This window comes from Poeciliopsis prolifica, unplaced genomic scaffold (genome assembly GCF_027474105.1).
Source record: "Poeciliopsis prolifica strain line A6 unplaced genomic scaffold, Auburn_PproV2 SCAFFOLD020, whole genome shotgun sequence".
NCBI classification, from domain to species: Eukaryota; Metazoa; Chordata; class Actinopteri; order Cyprinodontiformes; family Poeciliidae; genus Poeciliopsis; species Poeciliopsis prolifica.
In genome coordinates, this window is record NW_026562395.1 from 5,023,097 (window position 1) to 5,044,494 (window position 21,398).

General features: G+C 43.1%; 1 protein-coding gene across 2 annotated transcripts in view; it reads left to right on the forward strand.

Annotated features, from left to right (window-relative positions):
• nrxn3b (neurexin 3b) overlaps positions 1-21,398 on the forward strand; it is a 348,019-nt gene that overhangs the window by 292,773 nt on the left and 33,848 nt on the right. For both annotated transcript variants that reach the window (XM_055044125.1, XM_055044126.1), the window contains 3 exons: positions 7,222-7,393; positions 15,484-15,573; positions 17,604-17,914. In XM_055044125.1, the coding sequence (XP_054900100.1) occupies positions 7,222-7,393; positions 15,484-15,573; positions 17,604-17,914 (573 nt within the window). The remainder of the gene's footprint in view (positions 1-7,221; positions 7,394-15,483; positions 15,574-17,603; positions 17,915-21,398) is intronic.

Below are 21,398 nucleotides of genomic sequence, written 5' to 3' on the forward strand. Positions count from 1 at the left end.
TATTAAAAGCAGCAAAACCAACAAATACTGAAACTTTTAAATGCTCAGGGATAAACTAAACACACATTACATAAGTGGAAAAAAGTAGGGTCTACTTTTTGTAAAAAGAACGTCTAAATCATTGGAGATGCAAAACAAAAACCTACAGTTATTAGAAGATGAATACTCTCTGTGGGTCCTAACACTTTTCCTTGTATTTCATAAAGAAGAAATTTGCGCTCAGTGTCTTCTTCAGAGGTTTTCTCATAGTTTCCTTCAGTGGTTCCAGAAAGCATTTTCAATCTAAAGACGTTTTGATTTGTCTGTTAACAAAAAAAAAAACATTCCTCCTTTGCATCGACTGCCTGTTCTGGCAGGTTGAATTTATGTGCCTGAATTTGTTGAATTGCAGTCAGGGCAGGAGGCCACACAGAACTATTCCTAGAGCCACAAATGGCCTCAAGAGCCGCACATTGGCCATCCCTGCTGTAGGGGAACAAATACCTCCCAGTCCTCCCAGAAAAAGCTTGGAAAAGCTTTTTTCTAGCTTGGACTCATTGTTTTGTCAGCTGTTTTTCTCCGCACCCAAACTTAAGCATACTCAATTCAGCCCATCTCACCTCCATGAAACGTCTGTCAGAAGTATTTATCTGTCTGGTGGCTTCGCAGAATGACCATTCAGCGAGCCGCCGAAGGGCCCCAGCCTATTGTGGAGCGTCTGCTCCTCTGTAAAGCAGCTGTCCGCTGAAGTCTGCGACGGCTTGTCTGCAGGATCGGCCCCCGTCGCCGCTGATTCTCCCTCTCACATCCCTCTCTCTCCGTCTCTCTCTGTGGCTCTGCCAGCAGCGCTCCGTGAGTTGGAAGCATTGATCGGTCCTGAATTGGACTGCGGCAGGCCTGATTACTGATGTCAGCGTGCGCCGGGGCATGTGGGAGCGGCGGGGGCTCTGCGTGCCAAACCCGCAGCTGGAGAGAGGTGGGGGCGGTCGGCGGTGTTAGACTGCGAAGGCATCATACCTACACGTACTGTACGGCTTCAAACGAGCAGGCGTCCAACACTGTCGACACGATCTGGATCCGTTTCTATGGCAGTGAAAGCGATTTAGTGTTTTCCGAATAAACACAGTGGGGGCATTAAAAGCCAAGGCAAAGGCTTTTTTGCGTATCACACCAGTAATTCGCAGAGATTTTCAGCACTGTACGGTTCAGTTCTTTGAAACAAGGGCAGCTGATTGAATGTTTGGACGCTGCCGTGTTCCCTTGTGACACAAGAGGGTCAGTTTATGACTTTGCATCATGTGAGCGAGGGCGGGTCGGCGCTTGGAAGCCGCTCTGCACGCATCATTTGTTTACAGCCAGAACAGAGGCCATCATCTTTTCCACTAACAGAACAATAGCCATTTTCCCCCTTTTGCTCTGGAGACAATGAAGTGCCTTCCCGCCTTGAGAGCGACAGGCCAATAAAAAACGTAATTGGATCTGTCACTCAAACTGTGCTGCAGTGCTGTGGTGGGCAAGGCAGGTGGGCGGCGGAGGCAGATGCAGTGAGGAAGCTGGTCAACATGGAGGAAGACAGAAAAACGAGACGGAGGGGTGCCATCGTTTAGACCACAGGTGCTGTTTCTGCGCGCCACCTGCAGCAGAGGCTGGTAATTGTTTTTCCCAAATGGAAAAATAAGCAAATGTGACTGTTATTGAGAGACTGGATGCAGTTTTTCCAACTGGGTGTTGAATATTTAAATGGTTTCATTGTTTTCTGGCAACATTAGGGATTCAAACCGATGTTTTAGAGGCAGTGCTCTGTAAAGTAGATTTTTTTTTTTAGTTCTATATCATGTTATAATGTTATTTCCTCATCAGAAACATACCTGGAGTGTTGCCTTGATTCTTTCATGCGTGTTTGAGAAATCCTTGAACCTCCCCTGGCAAACATTCGGCTGTGAAACACGCCTGGGTGGACCTAGCTCCGCCTTTGACCGAGCACAGCTCCCACTCACACCTGCAGTTTCCAAGATTCTGAGGTTCCGCATTACACACCAGCCTGCGACTTCTCCGCTCAGCTCCTTCAGACTAGCCAGCAGCAATTAGCAAACACCTGATGGAACTGCACACCTGAGTTCATTATAGGAGCTACGTCTCAGTCAAATACTGGTAAAAACATTGATAAGGGTTAATCATAGAGTTATGTTGTGATGACTTCCTGAAGGCGGAGTTTCAGAAAAGCAGGAATTTTTAAAGAGACAGAGGCCCAATTTCAAGGCGTCAGTAACAAAGTTAGTAACAAGGTCAGATTTCTTCTAAGTCATATTTTAATTGTGACACTTTCTCGACATGTGTTTCTTTCTTTTTTCCCTTTTTTTTAAAATTAAAATACTCAAATCTAATGCTAGCGAGGGAAATGGCTCGTGGTCTTTTAGCAAAGACAAAAGAGAAATCCTACAACAATCGCTAAAATCTGGCTGCGGGACAATCTGCTGTTGATTGTAGGTATTAGTTGGTCACCGACGTGGCTTTGATACGGCTTCACAGGAGCGCAATGGCTGCCAGATCCTCTGAAGGTCACAGAGGATATACCAGGATACTGCGTGTGCTTTTACATGCGCTTCACCCATCAAATTTATTTATTTATTTTTTTGTGTGTTGCTGGGCCCAGCTGATTTAATAATATCTTCCACGAAACAAAGCACAGAACATTCGCCTGTCACATTAAATCATCAGCAGATTGTTGCCGTCGTGTCTGGGATGCATCGATTATGTGCGTTTTGCTCCGCGCATGTCGGCACGCTTTCCTCACATCCAGCCGTGCGTCCGTCTTGAGTTTTAATGACAAGTGCTCATATTAAGAGCCGATTTATAGCCATAGTGACAAAGAGGGAAAACGCACAGCTGAGCATTCAGCCCACAGAACTTCTTCACTGCTTTTAGGAAATGGCTTTCTCGTGTCTTTTCCATTATTAACCGGGCCGAGGAGAGCTGCTCTGTCGATGCCGTCTCACCAAAGCCTCGTCCCGTTTCTTGTATTTGTGAAGAAATAAAGATGTTTTAACTGTAACTTTGAAGTTAAAAATGAAAGAGAGTCTCGTCTGGAATTTGATTGTGTTTTCCTCTAGAAACTTTATGCCTTTTCAATCCCCCCAGAGGGAAAATGTTGCACTGTGCCTTGCATCAAGAAGAAAAAAAAATGCTCCTGTCCTCTTAAGCCTAAAAAAAGATTTGCTTAGAAGCAGAAATCAGTTCGCAACTCAAAGAAACAGGCTTCACTTTTTTGTCTAGGCTTTTATAGGTGATCGACATTTTTGCTACTGTCCTGCCCAAGGGTGGGCGATGTGGACTTAAAGTTTTATCACAACATTTTGTAGTACGACTGTGATCAAATTGAAAAGTTATTCCCTCCGGTGTCAAGTAACATTCCCATTGAAAATGTGCTTCTTTAAGGACACCATTCAGATAATGAAGTGCGATTTGTAGCTCTATGGTGACTGCATTTAATCATTTTTTCAAATTTATTGGTATTTATTGATGCAATCATTGAACAAACGGGAGAGAAAATACTAAGACAAGACTGAAAGTGATCATCAGAGCCAGTCAAGCTGGACTTTATCCACCGTCATCTGTGTTCATGCTAACTAGCTTTAGCATTCACTGCTGGCTCTGTTGTGAAGAAGAAGAAGTAGCATCGGAGCGTGAAAAGGACATGGTGTGAGCAGCGTGTACACCATGGCAGTGCTAAGACCCTCCTGTCTCTGACCAATCAGTGTATTTCTGTAGGTGACAGAACCACAGGGACTTTTTTTCTATGTTGTGCTGGCACAAGTTTCTCTAAGTTTTAAGAAATATGTTAAAAAAAACCTATACTTTCATAAAAGTTTATCTCAGTAGCTTTGACGCAATTGAGACTCTAAAATTATAAATGCCTGAAAAGTGTTGAATCTCTTAATGCTGTGAAAAGCTCTTAAATCAAGATTTGACACAAGAGAGATAAACACAAATCTGCTCCTCATTTTCCAAATCGTTTTTTTTTTCTTTGTTTTTTTTTTTTTGTTGTTAATGCTGATGTGGTCTCTGTGTGCGAATGCCACTGTCGGGGCCGCATCAGAAATCTGTTGGCCTGATGAAGTGCTCCTTTGCGCTATGAGAAGAGTGTGACATTTAATGGAGGTCAGCAGGTTTAAGCGATGTGTCATCCACTCCACGCCGGAGCTTATCATCTGGCGGTGTCACGCTGACAAACACTGTTAGGCTCCCGCTCAACATAATCAGGGTCCGCACTCTGATCAGTCGGCCGTCCGGGGTCAGAGGCTCGGCCGATCAATTAGCAAAATGTGTCCGCTCCCCCCCTCTCCCGCTCGAAGCCTCCTCATTTTGGATTCGTTATGAGAAATGGTCCCTCCGCTGCCGGCTTCTAAAGAAAGTAATTACACAGAGAAGACTCCCTATGGGGGATTAAAACAAATGACACAGAAAACGCAGCTCTTCCCCGCCGCACGCCACTCACTCGGGCTCTGATGCCTCTTGCCTGCAACCGCCTGCACAGCGTTGCTGTCGTGGTAAAGCAACGCTCATGAAAATTAGTGGGGTTTGAAAAAGGGAGAGGAATCCGAAATTTACAAGGCAGAGCCGACGCGATTTACGGACACGATGTAACTCGTGGCGTCGAGGGCTAAACATAACATACGGCTTTCGTACGGCTTCGTTGGAGACGGCGGCTGAAGAAGGCATCTGTCCCGCCGGTTTCATATAGAGACAGGCTGCGGGGAGCATTACTCATCATTACAATCTCTGCTGGCAGCCTATTTTCATCACATTGCACTTGTATAATGAAGCGTCCTCGGGTTCTCCGTGCGGTTTACCATTAGCACCAGCCGCGGGCATTCATCCAAGTCGCTTTATTGAACCTTTTACACTTAGTTTACTGTGTAATTAATACATTACTGCGCCAACAATATATGTAGTGGAAAACACGGCCGCGATGCAGTTCAAATGTCTCTGGGAGTTGCAGTCCATTTGATGTTGGTCTTTTCTTTTTAAAGACTCTGCCGCCCGCTCGCTGACTTTTGATGACATTCACAAGTTCATCTAGGTAATGGAAAGCGCCGCTGGGTCTGTCGGAGCCTCACGGCGCCGCTCCTTTGATGCTTCGGGTGGCCTTGAATCTGTGGGTCGCGCTTAAGGCTTCTTACCTCCCTGTATGGATGAGGCAAGTGGCCATGAAAATGATCAAAGGCACTCTGTCAATTAGATGAAAAGCACTTTTAAAGTGCATTTCTTTTGTATTTTACTAATGCAAAGTAATCAATTAGTAGGTAGGTGGGTTTGTGTGCCTAATCACCTTGTTGCTCAATGCGACCAGGTGGAAAAATGTTGGTAGGTAAATAGGTATGTAGAGGCAGGTAATAAAAATAAATAAAAATAGAAAACTGTATAAAATATAGACTCAAAATATAAAGACAAATGAATTTAAAAAAACGACATCTCTAGAGCTTTGTCATATTTTACTTTGAATAAGGAGTAATCAATTGGCAGCAAAATATTTTCTTCAACAGGATTATTATATATTCTTATGTCTGCAAAATACATAAGAATTAGGAAAAATTAACAGAACATGAATTCGAAGGAAGGAGGAATAGAAGGATGGGTGGAAGGAAGGCAAAAAAATAAACCCTCAAGTTGCACTGTTGATAGTGGCAGCGTCTCGGAGCAGCTTTGTTGAATTTGTTCCGATTTGTTCTTTTTTTAGACTTTTGTTCACATTGCATTTGGTTGAGGCGTCGTTGCATGTTTGGACAATTATTCCCTCCGGTGTCGGATGCTGTGCAGCTTCTTGACTGTCCTTACACTTGCTATGATGCATAACCGCGATAACAAGGTGCTTTCCAACTGGGAGCAGCGGATTAGCATCTCAAAATCTCAAACGATGCCGGAACTACAACCCCAAAAATCCAGAGGGGTTGAGAACGGGATTTCTTGAACGCAGAGCAGTGAGAAAGGGAGAGAGTTCAAACCATCGATCCCATCGGTCAGAGACTCAGTGTGTGTCTCAAATGTCTCTCTGCCTGGCTTTCTGACCACACAGCCAAACGGAGTTTGAAAGAGGCGCGGCAGGAGCAAATGGGGTGGATTAGCAGTGCTTGCCAAGAACTAATGGTGTAATCTAGGGCGCGTTGCTGTGAAATGTTGTCTCTGCTGTGCGGATATTAAACTGTTAGGATGTCAAATTACATGACGAACGAAATATAACCTTAAACTGTTCTCCGTCATTGCATAGAAATAGGTAACCATCACATGATAGTGTTCTCATCAGGTGAATTTGTGTTTTAAAATCACACCACTTGTTTCTTTTCCCCACTGCTTCAGAGACATTCACTTTCAGTGACCTTGGACAATAAGATGCCTTTTCTACCACCTTACGTAATATCGTCACATATTCCATATACTTTAAGCTGCGATGGCGGCGTGATTTCCCTGAAATGAATAACCGTGAGTCTATTTTCACATCGGTTGTCGCGGCCTCAGCCACATGTTTTTAGCATGTTTTGATGTGGCAAACGCTCTCAAGTACTTGGATCGTCTCTGGTGGTATTCTGAAGACAATCTGGTCTCAACACAAAGTGACTGCAAAGCCGAGCGACTGCCAAAAAGATGAGTTGCTCAAGAACACTGATCTTGGTTTCCAATGGAAACGGCTCTAAAGATGAGCTGTGGGGAGGAATATGTCTGCAACTTCAAATAGAAATAAAATTGAATGGCTTGGTAGTTGCTACGTGCAACTAGCTAAACCTCTAAGCTCCGAATAAGGATGTGGGTGTGACGACAAACCCGATGCAAAATGTGTAGCTTTTTGCATTTTACGGATTCAAGCACTAAAGAACTTGGCAGTTATATTTTACAATGTGTGTCAAAGTATTTATCAATGACAATTTTATGTTTGTAGTGCTTTACAACAGGCTGCATCAAAGTGCATTACAGCAAACTCGTGACTATAGACACGGACAAAAAAACAGTTTTTTGTTCCTAATGTCGAATTTTTAAAAGCTCGATTTCTGTGTGTGGAGCAAAAAGGAACTTAAAAATGAAACCATGTCCTTGAAACAAGCAAATAGTGGGAAAAAAAGTAAAAATCTTCAACTTGTAATGTGTTTTTGAAATTCTGTCAGTGTTTCACAGAAACCTTGGTTTTCAAAAGGGGAGCACTCGTAAAAATCTCGAGAAGCCCTTCAGTCTTTATTTGTGTGTCTCTTTCAGGAACAAGGCAAAATCGGCGTCACGTTTAACATCGGGACAGTGGACATAAGTGTCAAGGAGTCAAACACAGAGGTAAACGACGGCAAGTACCATTTGGTCCGATTCACGAGGAACGGGGGCAACGCGACCTTGCAAGTGGACAACTGGCCGGTCAACGAGCACTTTCCCTCAGGTACAGCCAGCATCGTTTATCATTCGCCTCGCAACATAAAAGTGATAGTTCTATACAGCCTAAGAATCACTGGACACCATCATTTTTTTTTTTTATTATTTCATTTTCAAGGGCAGTCGACATTTGAGTTGACAGCCCGGGAGGCAAGCAGTCACGAAATGCTTGTTTGGCAAACTACTACTCAAAATCCGTCAGTCCTTTCATGTTACTATACCTGAGTGGGGGTGGGACACTCTGAGCCAGGATCCTTTGTCTTGCAAGAGGCATTAACTGCGCAACATTTGGCCAGCCCAATGCGAAAACGGGAATTCAAAAGCACCGAGAGGCATTTTGGTCGATGGAGAGGCAAGAAGGAGAAGGAGGCAGAGAACCTAGGGTGGCCTGTTGGCTAGATAACACCGCCGTCTCCCTGTATCTCTCATTCCCAGGTCAGCAGAAGCGGCACAGCAGCAGAATACAAATAGGCTCATCAAACAGAACCCGCTCCGTTTGGAGGTCTGGGAACTCTGCTTCTCTGTAGCAGATACCTGTGTGCTGCTCTCCAAGTGAGGAGAGACTGACAGAGTGGAAGGACGAGAGGAAAAATCTCTTCCTGCTTCTTCTCGAGTCCGGTAAATTGGACTGGCTCTCCTCAGTTTCTGGCTTGAAGTCGCCCAACTTTCAGAAAGCTACATTGTTCCCTTCTTTCACGTTCTCCAATTTAGATGGCGCGATATAAGATGGCACAAACTTCCTTCACTATCTTAGTAAAATAGTGGCAGAAGAGCAAGATTGCGGCTGCTTTGGTTGTGCTGTTCTACCGAGGAACGGTGCAGTCATGAACTGAAATATATCAGGTGCACAACAAACAGAAAAACCGCCGACTTCTGAAAAGACAGCAAATCTGCGTTGATCATTTGGGCCCCCACATGTTGCTCCCAGTAGCACGTCTTCACCAACGACAGAACTGCTTCCTTTCCTGGCGCCACCTGGCATGCCGGGTAGTTTGGTTCAGAGCCAGTGCAGGTGATGCTAATCTCTTCTGTCTCTGGCTTTCTTTTGCTTTTGGCTGTTTTTCGCTTTTCGTTGACCAGATAACTTCAGACAGGTTTCATAACTCCATTCCAGCCTGAGTAATGGGGCAAAACCATGAAACAAACCAACGCATTGTGGAGTCACACGCGACATCAACAAATTAGATATATAGAAGCGTGCTGGTGGTATGTCCGAGTGGTTTTTTTTTCTTTTCAATATTTTTACTAAAGCACATTTGCTCGAAGGTCAAAAGACTGTTCCTTACCAATTTTAAACAGAAATGAACACAAAGTACTTTTGTAAATAACGACACTTTAATGCAAAGTTGGCACTTTTAATGGACTTTTAATGCAACTTCAGACTCCTTAGTGTTCATGACGGTGTTATGTCATGTTTATGATCGGGCCGTGTCAGTCTTATGCACACCCAGTCAAATAAAGTGCGACCAGACAGACATATGTATCATGTAGAAATAACTTTCATAACTCACCAAATTTTACTATCATCAGCCAATCGGGGATAATTTTTATTTTTTTACCCCTGGACGTTATGAAGATCTCATTTTTGTCTCTTAGTTGTTGTGCTCAGGCAATCAAAAGTGTCACAGTTGACTTCTGCACCCATCCTAAGTGTTGGTAATAAAGCTGCAGGAGCCCTCAGTGCCCTTCCCTTCTCCCACCCTATAAAAGTCTTCTCCTCACATCTTGTGAGTAATTGCTTATTAGAGTCCAGGCTCATGGTTTCTCTAACTCCTAATGCTTCACTCAACGGGAATGGCGGCCAAAATGCTCCAGTACACAAAGCATAAAAGTAAAGGGGTGAAAATTTGACTTTTTGTGCCCTCGTTGTGGGTTCTGCAAATGATGAGTTCAAGTCTGACAACATTCAGATTTAAACAAACTTTTCTTTCACTTTTTTTGGGATCTTTTACATTTATTAATTTTGTTTATTTATTTATTTATTTTTTTAGAACTTCAGTAGGTTCACATCTAGTTCAGAAACATCCAAAGAACAATCATTTATATTTCATTAAGTGAATTTTTAAAGCCGGGGTCTGGAACAAAGTGTCACAGAGCCGATGTGTGTGCATCAGTTAGCAGATAGGAATCAGTTTTGCGAATATATACAAACGCACAACTTATGATTAGAACCACAAGTGATAAATAAAGATGAACTTTTTTCATTTTTGATGACGTGACAAATTATTACAATAGAGGAAGTTAAAAGTACATTTACACCGATACATTTCTGAAAGTTTGAACAATGGTTGCAAATAAGCTCACTAAGATATTTACTGTACGTTAGATTTATTTCCCTGCTGTGCCTGATAAGACAGTCTGAGAACGTACATACGCCTCAGCTTCTATTTTCATTAGTATGTCGGCAGTTCAGAGAGAAACAGGCGTTCGAGTTTTGACAACAGGTGCAGCGTTGACAAATTGGCAACATCAGCTTTATGAAAAAAACAGATGGAATCACTTAAACACTGTCAGGACAGAGTGAAGACGGCAAATGTAATAAAGTGAAGATTGAACGTCTTGGCGATTACAAAAAAGCAAAGTGTATTAGCTAAAGCTGGTGCTCAGCAGGCCGACCTGAAGAGTAGGAACGACAACAAAGACAAGAAATATTTCTCGAGAATAAAACAAGAAACCTAACAAGTGCTTTGGCTATAAAAAAAAAGTCTTCACTGAATATATTTCTATCAATTTTGTTGAGATTCTCAATAAGCATCGATGATCGGGTTTTTCATAAATATGCAAAATTCACAGAAAATCCAAAAAAAAAAACTATTTCTGAGTTTTACTGCAAGTTTTTCTCAAAATTGGGAAAAAAAAAAAAGCTTTGGGTTTAAATGACATAAGCCTTACTTGACGTCACTTTATAGTCCATGACTGCTATGCGGTTCATGCATTGTCTCATACAGTAACGCAAATGTTAAAATTCCTCACAAATCATTCTAAATAATCTGTTATTTTGATTTCAAAAAACTGCAGAAACTACCACAACATGATGGAGGGACTGATCAGTGTGAATATTTTTTATTGTAAGAAAAACTTATTAAACATCTATTTATTGATATTTTAACAGTTTAATGGGTTGTATCAAAACACCGGCCCTTTAAGGACATTCAAATGTTTGATATGGCCCAAAATGAGTTTGAGCCCCGCTGCTCTAAAGTAGTTATACTGGGATGCTATTGAAATTGCGAGGAATCGACTGATAGTCGATTGATAGTCGATTCCTCTGAGTTGTTGCAGAGATCCGGTGTGAATCTAGCGTCTCAATTTAATTGCTGGCGAATGACTTGTTGATTTTGACCTTGTTTTATTTGATGGAGAACACGACCGGATGTTGATGTTGCGCCGTCTGCGCTCCCGAGATATGGAGATCCTGTTGGCGCAGTCGAACGCAGGGTGACATCCACCCAGCGGTTTCCCCGACATAAAAATACAGCCCTTTAATGCTGTTTGTATTAAGAAATCAGAGTCTTCATCCATACAACAATATCCCCCACTGTGACTCCATACAGGAACGTTTCTGTCAGGAAGGAGAGGGGGTTTGGGGGTCTGATGCGTGTGGGCGTTGGATTTGTGCGAGTGTTGACTGCTTTGTCTCTTCCTTTTCTCTAATTATTCTCCCCCCCTCCTCTCAGATCTCTTGTTTTTTTTCCCTCTTTTTCTTTTCCTCCATCCCTGTTTCTCCTCCTCCTTCCAGTCGCAGCTCATCACGGGTTTCGCGTCTCTCCCGCAGCCTCGTGTACTTGTGTGACAGCCCACATTCCTGCAGGGCCTCGCCTTTTGTTTAGTGAGAGGGCTCCAATTTCCTTATATAACATTCGGAATCGCTGCGCTCTTTGATTGCACGGCCTCAGTTTCTTTTCCCTTTTTTCCCTCATGCACGAGTTTGAATCTTTGAATCAAAAGAATTACAAGATCCAGCCGGGCAGAAATTGCACATCAGCCTTTTTTTTTTTTTTTTTGGCCTTGAGCTGGCTGCGGTTCACGCTTTGTCTCAGATGAATGGCCATCAGCCTAACCACTCAGTCAGAGCCCGAGTGAAGCCACGTCTTTCTGCGCGTTTCGTGGCGCAACGCTAGCTAGTTAGCTTTCATTTTAAAATGCATACGTGCAATTATACCACCTGACACAAACATCGGACGGTCTTTTTCTTTTCTACAATCGCAGTGATGGAGAGAAATGGACAATTCCTCAAGGAGCGAGACAAATCCCAGTGTGTCCGTGGGCCAAACGCAGTTAGCCCTGTCTGGAACGCCATCTTTTGACCCGTTTTGCCTGCCTGACTAATTTATTCTTGCAACAGCATCTGAAGATGACCTGATAAATGATGGATAACACAACAAACAAACATACAACGAAAAAAAAAAAAAACTCCCCAGGTTTTGATAGAGTAGAAAACATTCGTTGGCGTGAGGCAGGAGAACGCAGACGCCTGTGAACTGATGGAGGGAAATGCATTCGGGAACGAGGAAAGAACGTCGATGGACGACAGCAGTGGAAGAGGCTTATATCACCCGAGACGAGTGCGGCGGGCTGACTGCTGAGACGCGGAGAGGGAGGAAAAGAAGGAGCGGGATACGACTGGATGGGAAAAACCGAACGATAACGAATGACCTCAGGATGAGGACCGGGAGAGAGAGTGAGAACCATCGGCGAAAGTCCGGTGTAGATTACAAAGAACGGGGTGGCGATTCATAAACAGTGGCTAGCTACAGATTCGAGCCTGTTCCCCTCCTCCCTTAAAAACATTTCTGTTTTTAAATTCCAGGAGCCTGTCGCTGTGGACGTTTTCAGCGTTCTGATGCGCTCTCGGCTCTGGCCCCCGCGACGGAGCCCTGCTGAGATCAGTCTGGCAAACAAACTGAGTAGAACGAAGCGGCAAATCAGCAGATGACTGTCGCCCTGCCAGTGTTTGTGCTGACTGAATGGCTGCCACCGACAGGAAAAAAAGAAGAAAAAAAAAAAGCTAAACATTGTTTTGGCTGGTAGAAGAAAAAAAATGGCGAAGGCATGCAGGAGGGTGGAAATAGATACAAGCGAAGTGTTTATGTACATAAATCTTATTAAACATAAGGAAAATAGGTTATTGGAGGATTAAAGAGGTTAGCTCAGATGGAGCATTTGCACACTGAGATACTACGTCGCTCTGGAAAAGAGCACATTTCTAATTAATCTTTTCAACATATGGTTGTTGAAATAAAAAAATAAAAAAAACACACACACACAAAAAAACAAGCTGCCATGAGAGGAAATGTTATTTTAGTGGCAGCTAATAAACCTGACTAGAAATTAAGGCTTCGATCTAATTATTGAAGCTAGTCCTGATAAGAATAGAAATATAACAAAACCCTTCACCAGTAAGGCAAAGATCTTCTTTTATGTCAGACTCAGCTCCTTCAAACTAGCCAGCAACAATTAGCAAACACCTGGTGAAGAAGCTGCTTCTCAGTGAAATCGTTATGAAAGAGTTGATAGAGGAGCCATGTTGTGAGGGCTTCCTGAAGCTTTAAAGAGACAGAGACCATTTCTCCCACTGAAGGTAACATAGTGATTTGATTGTGCTATAAAATGGCACATATTGGCCATTTTACACAACACCTCCCCTTCAGTCAAAGGTAACACTCAGCTCATTTTGTTGTCTCTTATTCACCATCTTTTAATGTTAAAAGTTGACAAAAAGTGTTCCTGAAGAACAATCTGGGCACAAAACAACGAAGCTTGAAAGGCAGACAGATTTTTATGCTCAACAATAAACCTTTATTGGCAAGGTTACCCAGTGTGGAGTCACCTCTGGAAAACTGAATAGATTTTTCTCATTAGGTGGACAATTAGCTTGTGGTGTATTCATTACCGAAGAACCGTCAACCTCATTAATCACCTGGAACAGTCCGAGACTTGTACCTGGGACCGCTGCCATTAGCAATCCGCGACAAGCTCATGGATTCTTCCCTCAGGTTCGGGGGTTGAGAGGACACTTTCAAGTAGCGAAGCAGAGAGAGAGAGAGAGAGAAGAAAAGTGAAAAATCTGCTGCATTAATATTCCAACTTTCCCCTTCGTCCTCTGATTTCACTTCCAACTATAATGGCTTCCTCTGTGGCCCTTGTCCAGAGGAGAGAGTATTTGGCTGCCACCTGAAACCTGCCTGAGATCAAAGGAAGAAGGAGGGAGTCCTGCGCGTAGCTGATTAACCTGCTGGCACACTACTGACACAGTCCTTTAGCTCCCTGAGCTCCCTCGCAGCCATAATCACGCTCCTTCCCAGCTGGATATAAACGGAGCACTTGGCTAGATTTTCTTGTGAATATTAAAAAAAAAAAAAAGCAGGCAGGCAGGAAGGAACGCTGCGGCTTTATGTGATTGCGTCACGTTCCCAGCCAGGTGTAATTTATTGTAATAAAGGCAAATATCTGAACTGCGCACCGGGTGGGTGTGAGGACAAGCAGAATACGATGTGCGCCCAATCAGGCGGCTCCCTCCCCGCCCCCCACCAACACTCACGGAAAGTTAACATTCGACGCCTAAATCGCTTGAGGCAACACCACGCGCTGCACATTTGTGCAGTTATGAAACCATGTTAATATGCCGTGGTGGGTTTCCGTTGCTTTTGTTTCGTCTCGCCGGGTTACTGGCTGATGCCATGCTGTCTTCCGTGGTTCTTTGCGGGCTCTTTGGGTCGTTTGAAGACTTCCACGTCTCAATCCTCCGCTCCCGACAGACTGCCACTCTCGAACAAAACGTGGCACACACACGCAGTGGGGCAATCTCTTTATAACTGACTTATTGCAACCCTTGATGTTTGAAGCAGTTCTCATGCTGCAACCACAAACTCTAGTGTTTCATTTTGTTTTGTTTTATTGTAAATCTATATAATCTATGTAGGCTTGAAGTCTGTAAGTTGTGACTCAGAGTCAAATGTGGCCCTTATTGCTCATTTGTGGGCTAAGTGTTACTTTTTGTTTTTTTAAAGAGGAGATATTATGCAGCATTCCATTCCCATGAAGCTGCTCTCCCTTTCAGCTCCTTCAGACTAGCCAGCAGCAATTAGCAAACACCTGTTGGAACCGGGTGTGAGCTCATCATACAACTTCTGAGTTCAAAGCTCCTAAGAATGGTTGTAAACGGCCTGAAGGAGGAGCATTGTTGTGATGATGTGCTGAAGGCGAGGAGCTTCTTAAAGAGACAGAGGCCAAATTTTAAGGCACCAAATTACAAAGTCAAATTTCTTTTTAGTCCTGTTTCATATCTGCAGAAATATTATAACAAACGGAGGAAACACAGTTAATAGATTGTTCTATAAAATGGCGCCAAGTGGAATATACAGGATTTTCAGGGTTTGTGGTCAGAATGTGAAAAGTGTGAAAAAATGTAAGGGCCTATAAATACTTGCAACATGTTAGCTGTGCTCTCGAGAGAATCGAGTATGGCAGGGTTTTTTTCTTTTTTTATTCTTTACCCCAAAAGACCTCCCACTAAGCCAGTAATGATCTCATTTGTATGCATTGTCCTCTTGAAATCTGTGCCGCTGTGGGATTTCACCCCCAACGGGTCTGCCATACTTAGAATTACCACTTTGCTCCCAAAACGTTGCCCTCCTTTCCTCTCAAAGCTCCACCCGTCCAAACGAGTCCCAGAAAACCGTTTGCTGCCCCCTTGAAATCGAAAAAAAAAAAAAAACATGGTGTCCAGGAGAATTTGTGCTCACAAATAACAGTTCTTTCCTCTCATAAAGCCAGTTAAGCTTTGTTTGTACTTCATTTATCTGAGATCGTGTATTTTATGATGCATTTGCTGTTGTTTTCACTCTTTCCTGCAGGTGATTTTTCTGCTTTGTTTCATGCATATGATGTGTAATTCTTTGAATGTGGAGTGTTTTAAACAAATGTAAAGCTTAAAGTTCAACTAAATTGTGGAAAGCAAAAAAAAAAAAAAAAACATCCTAAAGTTTTTCTAAATCATTCTAAACGCAGCTAAACCTCATCATAAACCACTGTTTAAATGTTTGCTGTCTGTTGCCAACTGTTTCAAGCTGTTTGTTAAACTCTCGAACTCCAAAGGCAACAGCGACATTGAGCGCTATCAAATGGCAAATAAGAAAATCCCGTTCAAATATACCCGGCCAGTAGAGGATTGGCTTCAGGAGAAAGGTAAACCTTTGTTTAACTTCTAGAATGTCTCTCTTTCTCTTATTTCGTTTTTTCCAGTCATTTCATCAGCTTGCTCCCCTTCAACCTCCGAGAATGAGAAAACCATCCCTTAAACCCCTTAAGAAAATCTATAAAATAAATCGGATTTTTATGTGATTTTTTTATTTTTTTCAAACCCCTAGTTTTTCTTCCCATCATCACTTTTTTTTTTTATCTCGTTTAATCATGGTGTCCAGTTAAAGGGACTGTGACAGAAAGAGCAGATGCTCTTGTTCACATTGAATTTGACTTAGAGGAGGCGTTAGCTCTGCAGCTACAGTAGGGGGATTTTTTTGGACTCAAAACCTCCAACAAACTAATCAGCTGACATAATAACACCCCCCCTCCCCGAAAACATCTCTAACAACAGGAGTGGGGGGAGAGGGCTCCTCTCTGCTGTAGTTTATCTTCGTGTACTCATCACACGAAATGGAAATCCAACCTGTTTTGATGATGGAGAGATAATTGGAGGCTTTCTGACGGCCGACAGAGCCGCGCTTACTAATCGCTTGGATTATCGAAGCCGGCCTCTTGTCTGTCTTAAACACACACCCACGTGGATGTCGAGGGAGCCCGCTCCCCACCCCAACCCCCGTCTTCCCCCACACCACCACAACGCGACCTTCTCGTGCCACGTTATGCCGCTATAAACTGCCTTTTTAAAAATTCACAGCATATAAACGTCTTAACCTTTTCATAAAGTCCCTTTAACAACCGCTAAAAACACTGACAGGTTTTGGGAGACGAAAAAAAAAAAAGAAAAGAAAATATCCCATTACTGCTGCATGCATGGCTCCACACGTGTTATTTCATTCTCTGTGATATGAACGCCCCCCCCCCCACCTCCACCCACCACGCCCTGTCTCCCTCCATACCTAATGTGCTGTACATCAAACATAGTGGAACAAAGCTTGCAGTGTTGCTAGCCTGTGAGTTGCACAAATGAGAAATGCAATTATGATTCTCGTTTTGTGGAAGTTCCATGCATTTCAATTTCATAATTAATGCATGAGCAGTGTGTTTTGACTGTAATATTTAGCCGCCGTCTAATCAAACTCGCACGGCACATTAGGACTCGTTTTGTCTTTATAACACGCCGCAGCAAGTGTATGTATTTATTCATCATTTCCCCGCACGAAGTCCAGTGTTTAGTCAGGAATATATTATCCATAGAATAAACTTCCCAGCTCATTCTTTTTAGATGTTATTTTAAAATTTGCATGTTCTCCATTTAAATGTGTTTATAGTGTCGTAGGAGGGCGAATGGTTTTCTAGCTCTGCTACTTGCTTTGAGTAAATGTGCAATTCTTTTTCAGCATTTAGAACCTAATTTAATTGCGAACTGAAACAATACATTGCTTTACATGAGCATTTTTTTTTGTATCGCTGTAAGTCATGTACAAATGTTGCACTGACAGGTAATTTCTGTTGTTTACTGAACAACTTTTGTGGGCTCTCTGTCAAACTGCTCCATCGCCAACTTTGTAACCAAGCATCACCATTAAGTTCCTTCCTATTTCCAATTCAAACCCGAAAGCTTTGTACTTTCTACTTTGCGCAGGTCCGTCTTAAGATGTGTAATAGTTCATTTCTTCCTTGTAGATTAGTATTCTGATCAATATATATGTTACTTTTGGAACTTCTTGTCTTAATCGATTGGGATTCTTGTTTGATTCAGTTGCTGGTAGAAGCCAAATATAATAGATTTTTACCCATAAGCAAACCATATCATTCATGCTATTTATTCTGTAACTAAAGACAAATATACAAACTGACTTACTTCACTAAATCTTCTTGATGTTGAAGTACCACGTTGTTGATATGAAACATCTTGTAGTTGAGTTTTGTACCTGGACATTTTCTGTGTACAACGACCAAATCTAAAAACGTACAAACTGGCGAAGGGGCAAAGTGACAGGCAGCCCTATGTATTGCATTAGATACCTTTCATTGTTTGCCTCTTCACCCCTTTCCTCTTCTTCCTGTCCCAGGCCGGCAGCTGACAATCTTCAACACACAGGCCACTATTTCTATCGGCGGAAACGACCGAAAGCGGCCCTACCAAGGCCAGCTCTCCGGCCTCTACTACAACGGCCTCAAGGTTCTCAACATGGCCGCGGAGGGCCACCCTAACATCAAGGTGAACGGGAGCGTGCGGCTCGTGGGAGACGTGCCCACCAGCCGCGGTGCGACACGCACCACCACGTCGATGCCTCCGGAGATGTCCACCACCTTCATTGAGACCACCACCACGCTGTCCACCACAACCACCCGCAAACAGCGCTCGCCGCCGTCTATTCAGGTACAGCTCTTCGGGACGAATGAAAGTGGACGCGGTGAGGCGTTGCGTTTTAAATCGGTTCTCAAGTGATTTTCGGCCGAGAGTTTGAGGCGAACGCTAGCATGTGTGGAAGCTGCAGCAGCTGATACATTGGTTGTCAAGAATTTAAAAAAGATATGTTCAAAAACCGGGCTGGACAGAAGAAATTGATGTGTAGAAATATGCAAATGTGTGTTGCATTAAAACCAGTGCTGTCGACTTTAACGCGTTAGAATTAGTGATGCAGATTAATCGCATCACCTATTTTGGCGTAAAAGCCTTTCTCCCACAGAGGGATACCTGAAATAAAATCTGCACGTTACACGGTGTTGTACTCTGGTCAACAATGCAGAGTGACAAAGATGTTTACTGAGCGGTAAATTTTGCTTTTAAAAAACCACTATGGTTAGAGCAGATACTGTGCACAGTATCTGCTCTAATACAATACAGCTGATTACATTTTTAATTGACAGTACTAATAAAAACTGCTCATATATAAATTATATTGTCTTAACCTTTTCTGTTTAGCAATGTTCCAAAGCCAACAACATAAATAAACTGTGCAGTAGGCACTGGTTTCCTTTCAAATAGGATTCATACAAAGCAACAAAACTTTAGTGTTTTGTAAAATAAAAAAGCAACAATTCCAAGAGATAGAGGGTCAGTTTTCGCTTAAAGGTTTAAAAATGCCCCAAAGTGTAAACACGAGAACCGTTCCCTTCTCTTTACTATTTAATGTGTTTTTGGATTTGGACGCGGTTTGGATTACGTCTGCCCTCCCTTTTCTTTCCCTCTGCTTGATCAGCCAAGGTCAGGACACTGTATTTCTCATTCTGCCAGGGATCGAAGTGCTGCTGTTCGACGAGCCGTGCCTTTTCTGCTTCCCCCTCCACCAATCTCCCTTCTCCTCCACCTCTTATCTGTCATGCAACACGTTTCGGGACCGAGAGAGAGGGCTTCCTCCAATACGCTCCCGAGTTCGAGCCAATGAATGTCACAGCCGTGCCAAGAAAGCAATCATGCCCAGCAGTCCTTTGACACCGGGAGCACAAATTGAACCCTTCATTGTCTATATTAAAGCAATAACTCTCCCTCATGAGTGAGATGTGGCTGTTGTGGAGGGGAGGGGAGGCTGTAGTGGATGACAGACCACTGTTATCTCCTTCTCCACCTCAGCATCAGATTGTCTGCTGCGCAGTCATGATGACCCTCCATGTCGGTGCTGACACTTCCACCTCTGCACGGGAGTGGCTGTGCAAAATGCCAGGCCGAAGTCGAAGTGAAGACAGAAAGACGCGCGACAGAAACAAAGCAATCCATTTCCTTCCCCTCCATGAGTCAGCGATGATGACTGAGCCGAGATACATTACCGTCTCTGGCAGTAACAGCAAGGTCACGTCATAAAGAAAGAGGCTTGTGTCGTCTCGGGCAAATATTAATATCAAAGGAAGTCAATAAAGTTCTTCCTCTGAAAGGCCTTTATGACAACGCGCTCGACTTCTCAAGGTGAGACAAGCAAATACCTCTCTCGTCGATATCTGTAACGCCGCCATTAGACGCCAGACAAAGCTTCTTGGTAACTCACCAATAACAATGTAGTTGCCTGCCCTCTCCAACTTTCCGTTTTAGTTTTGTGTTCCTTCTGAGAACACGCCTTGGTCATTCTTCTTCCACCAGCCACCGTGACAGGCCCGGCTTTGATTCACGTTGCCGCGTCGCAGTATTTCATTTGACGAGGCCTTTAATTTTACAGTTCCCCAGCCGGCTGTCAGACACCGTGGTGCAAGCGGTAAAGAGAGGACCTGTACCCGTTCGGCAGTACCCCTATACTACCCCTCTGGGTAGTACAGGGGAGTTTAGGGAGTTGAGCTATCATTAGTGATGTACTGCAGTGCTGGAAAGAGCTATAGGCCCCTGTCGCGGTACTAGACTCGAGCACATGAGCAGCTGTTTCCAAAGCCGGGGTGCCTGAGTGTGTGGGTGTGCGTGTGTGTGTGCGTGGGGGGTGTAGGGGTTGTGTGTGTGGTGTGGGGGGGGTGCAAAAGCAACCGGGTTGTGTTCACAGATGTCTATTTAAGGTCCACTGAATCGACTCTACCTGAGACGAGAAGCGTCTCCTCCCCTGACATCTCTGCTTCAACAAGACGAGAGGCAGGGGTGTGAAGTGGAGAGACCAATCTCACGCTTAATTAATGATGGCTCCGTAGGGAGGGACATGCACCGACATGACAAATACCTTTCATTTTCTTTTTATTCTCTTTACTGTCTGTGTTTTTTTTTTTGGACACCTGGGTTATTTACCAGGTTTTTGACATTTCAACAACTTTTTATTGACTTTGTGCAGAGAATTGGTGTTTTTTTTTTTTTTTGTGGCCAGGTTATTTTTCTACAAACTTGTTGACTTTTGCTTTGAAGGAAGTATCTCAGCGTAGATTTTTTTGAACCAAGTACATTTTTAAACTGAACTTTTCCATCATTTTCTAATATTCAAAATTTCCCACGTGGACCTTAAGGTTTTGGCAATTCCTTGTCGTATATTTGTTGCTACGGAAATCATCTCCATCTGTGTTTGGAAACCAAAACTTTGGGTAAATTATTCTTAAGATTACAATGTTGCTCAATCTGACGCTGCTATGCAGAAACTCTGTCTATGCTAATGAAAACTCACTCACATTGGTGAGCCTCGTGCGTGGAGAGGCTCTAACTGAAAGCAGCCTTACCTAGTTATGGACCAATCAAATTAATCCAACTAGTAATTATTTTTGCTAGTTTGCAGTGTTTCTAGACTGTGTGCTGAGCTTTAAACTTTCATCCTCTGATGGTCAGGGCAACGTTTTGCCAAACACACTTCATTTTTGGAAAATCATTCAACTTTTGATTTCATTCAAGTCTTACATTTTTTTATTCTTTGAAAGTTAGAGTTTATACATATGTAGTCTACACCCAGATATCAAGTAACCGAATCATTATAGCATGACGTACATTAGATTTTAAGTCAATAAAACCAATTGTCTGACTCACTTGAAGAATGCATTTGATTCCCAGCAGGTTCTTTTTGAAGACATGCATTTTGAGGGGGGGAGATGCATATTTTCTCCTTAATCTTTCCTACAAATAAACAAAAGAAATCTCCCTTTCGGTCGATGTTGATGTGCCTGCATTCAGTTTGTTTATCAGCTGCTCAGCTACAGGAGCGATTTCAAATGGTTTTTACAACTATGTCCCCTCTGTTTCTTCTTGATTAAATAATCCGAGACCTGACGCTGAGTATGTCAGCCAGTTACTTTTCCTCCTTCGCGTTTGCCGGCTGCTTTGTTGTCAAAATCTCAGTGTCTTCTGAAGATTCATCTTTCTGTGCTTTATCCATTTAGAATTGAGAACATTTTCTTTGATCGTGTTCTGTAAACAAGGGTGACAAATGCAGTTTAAGCTCCCTACAGGCATTCCTTTTGAACCGTGTATTTAT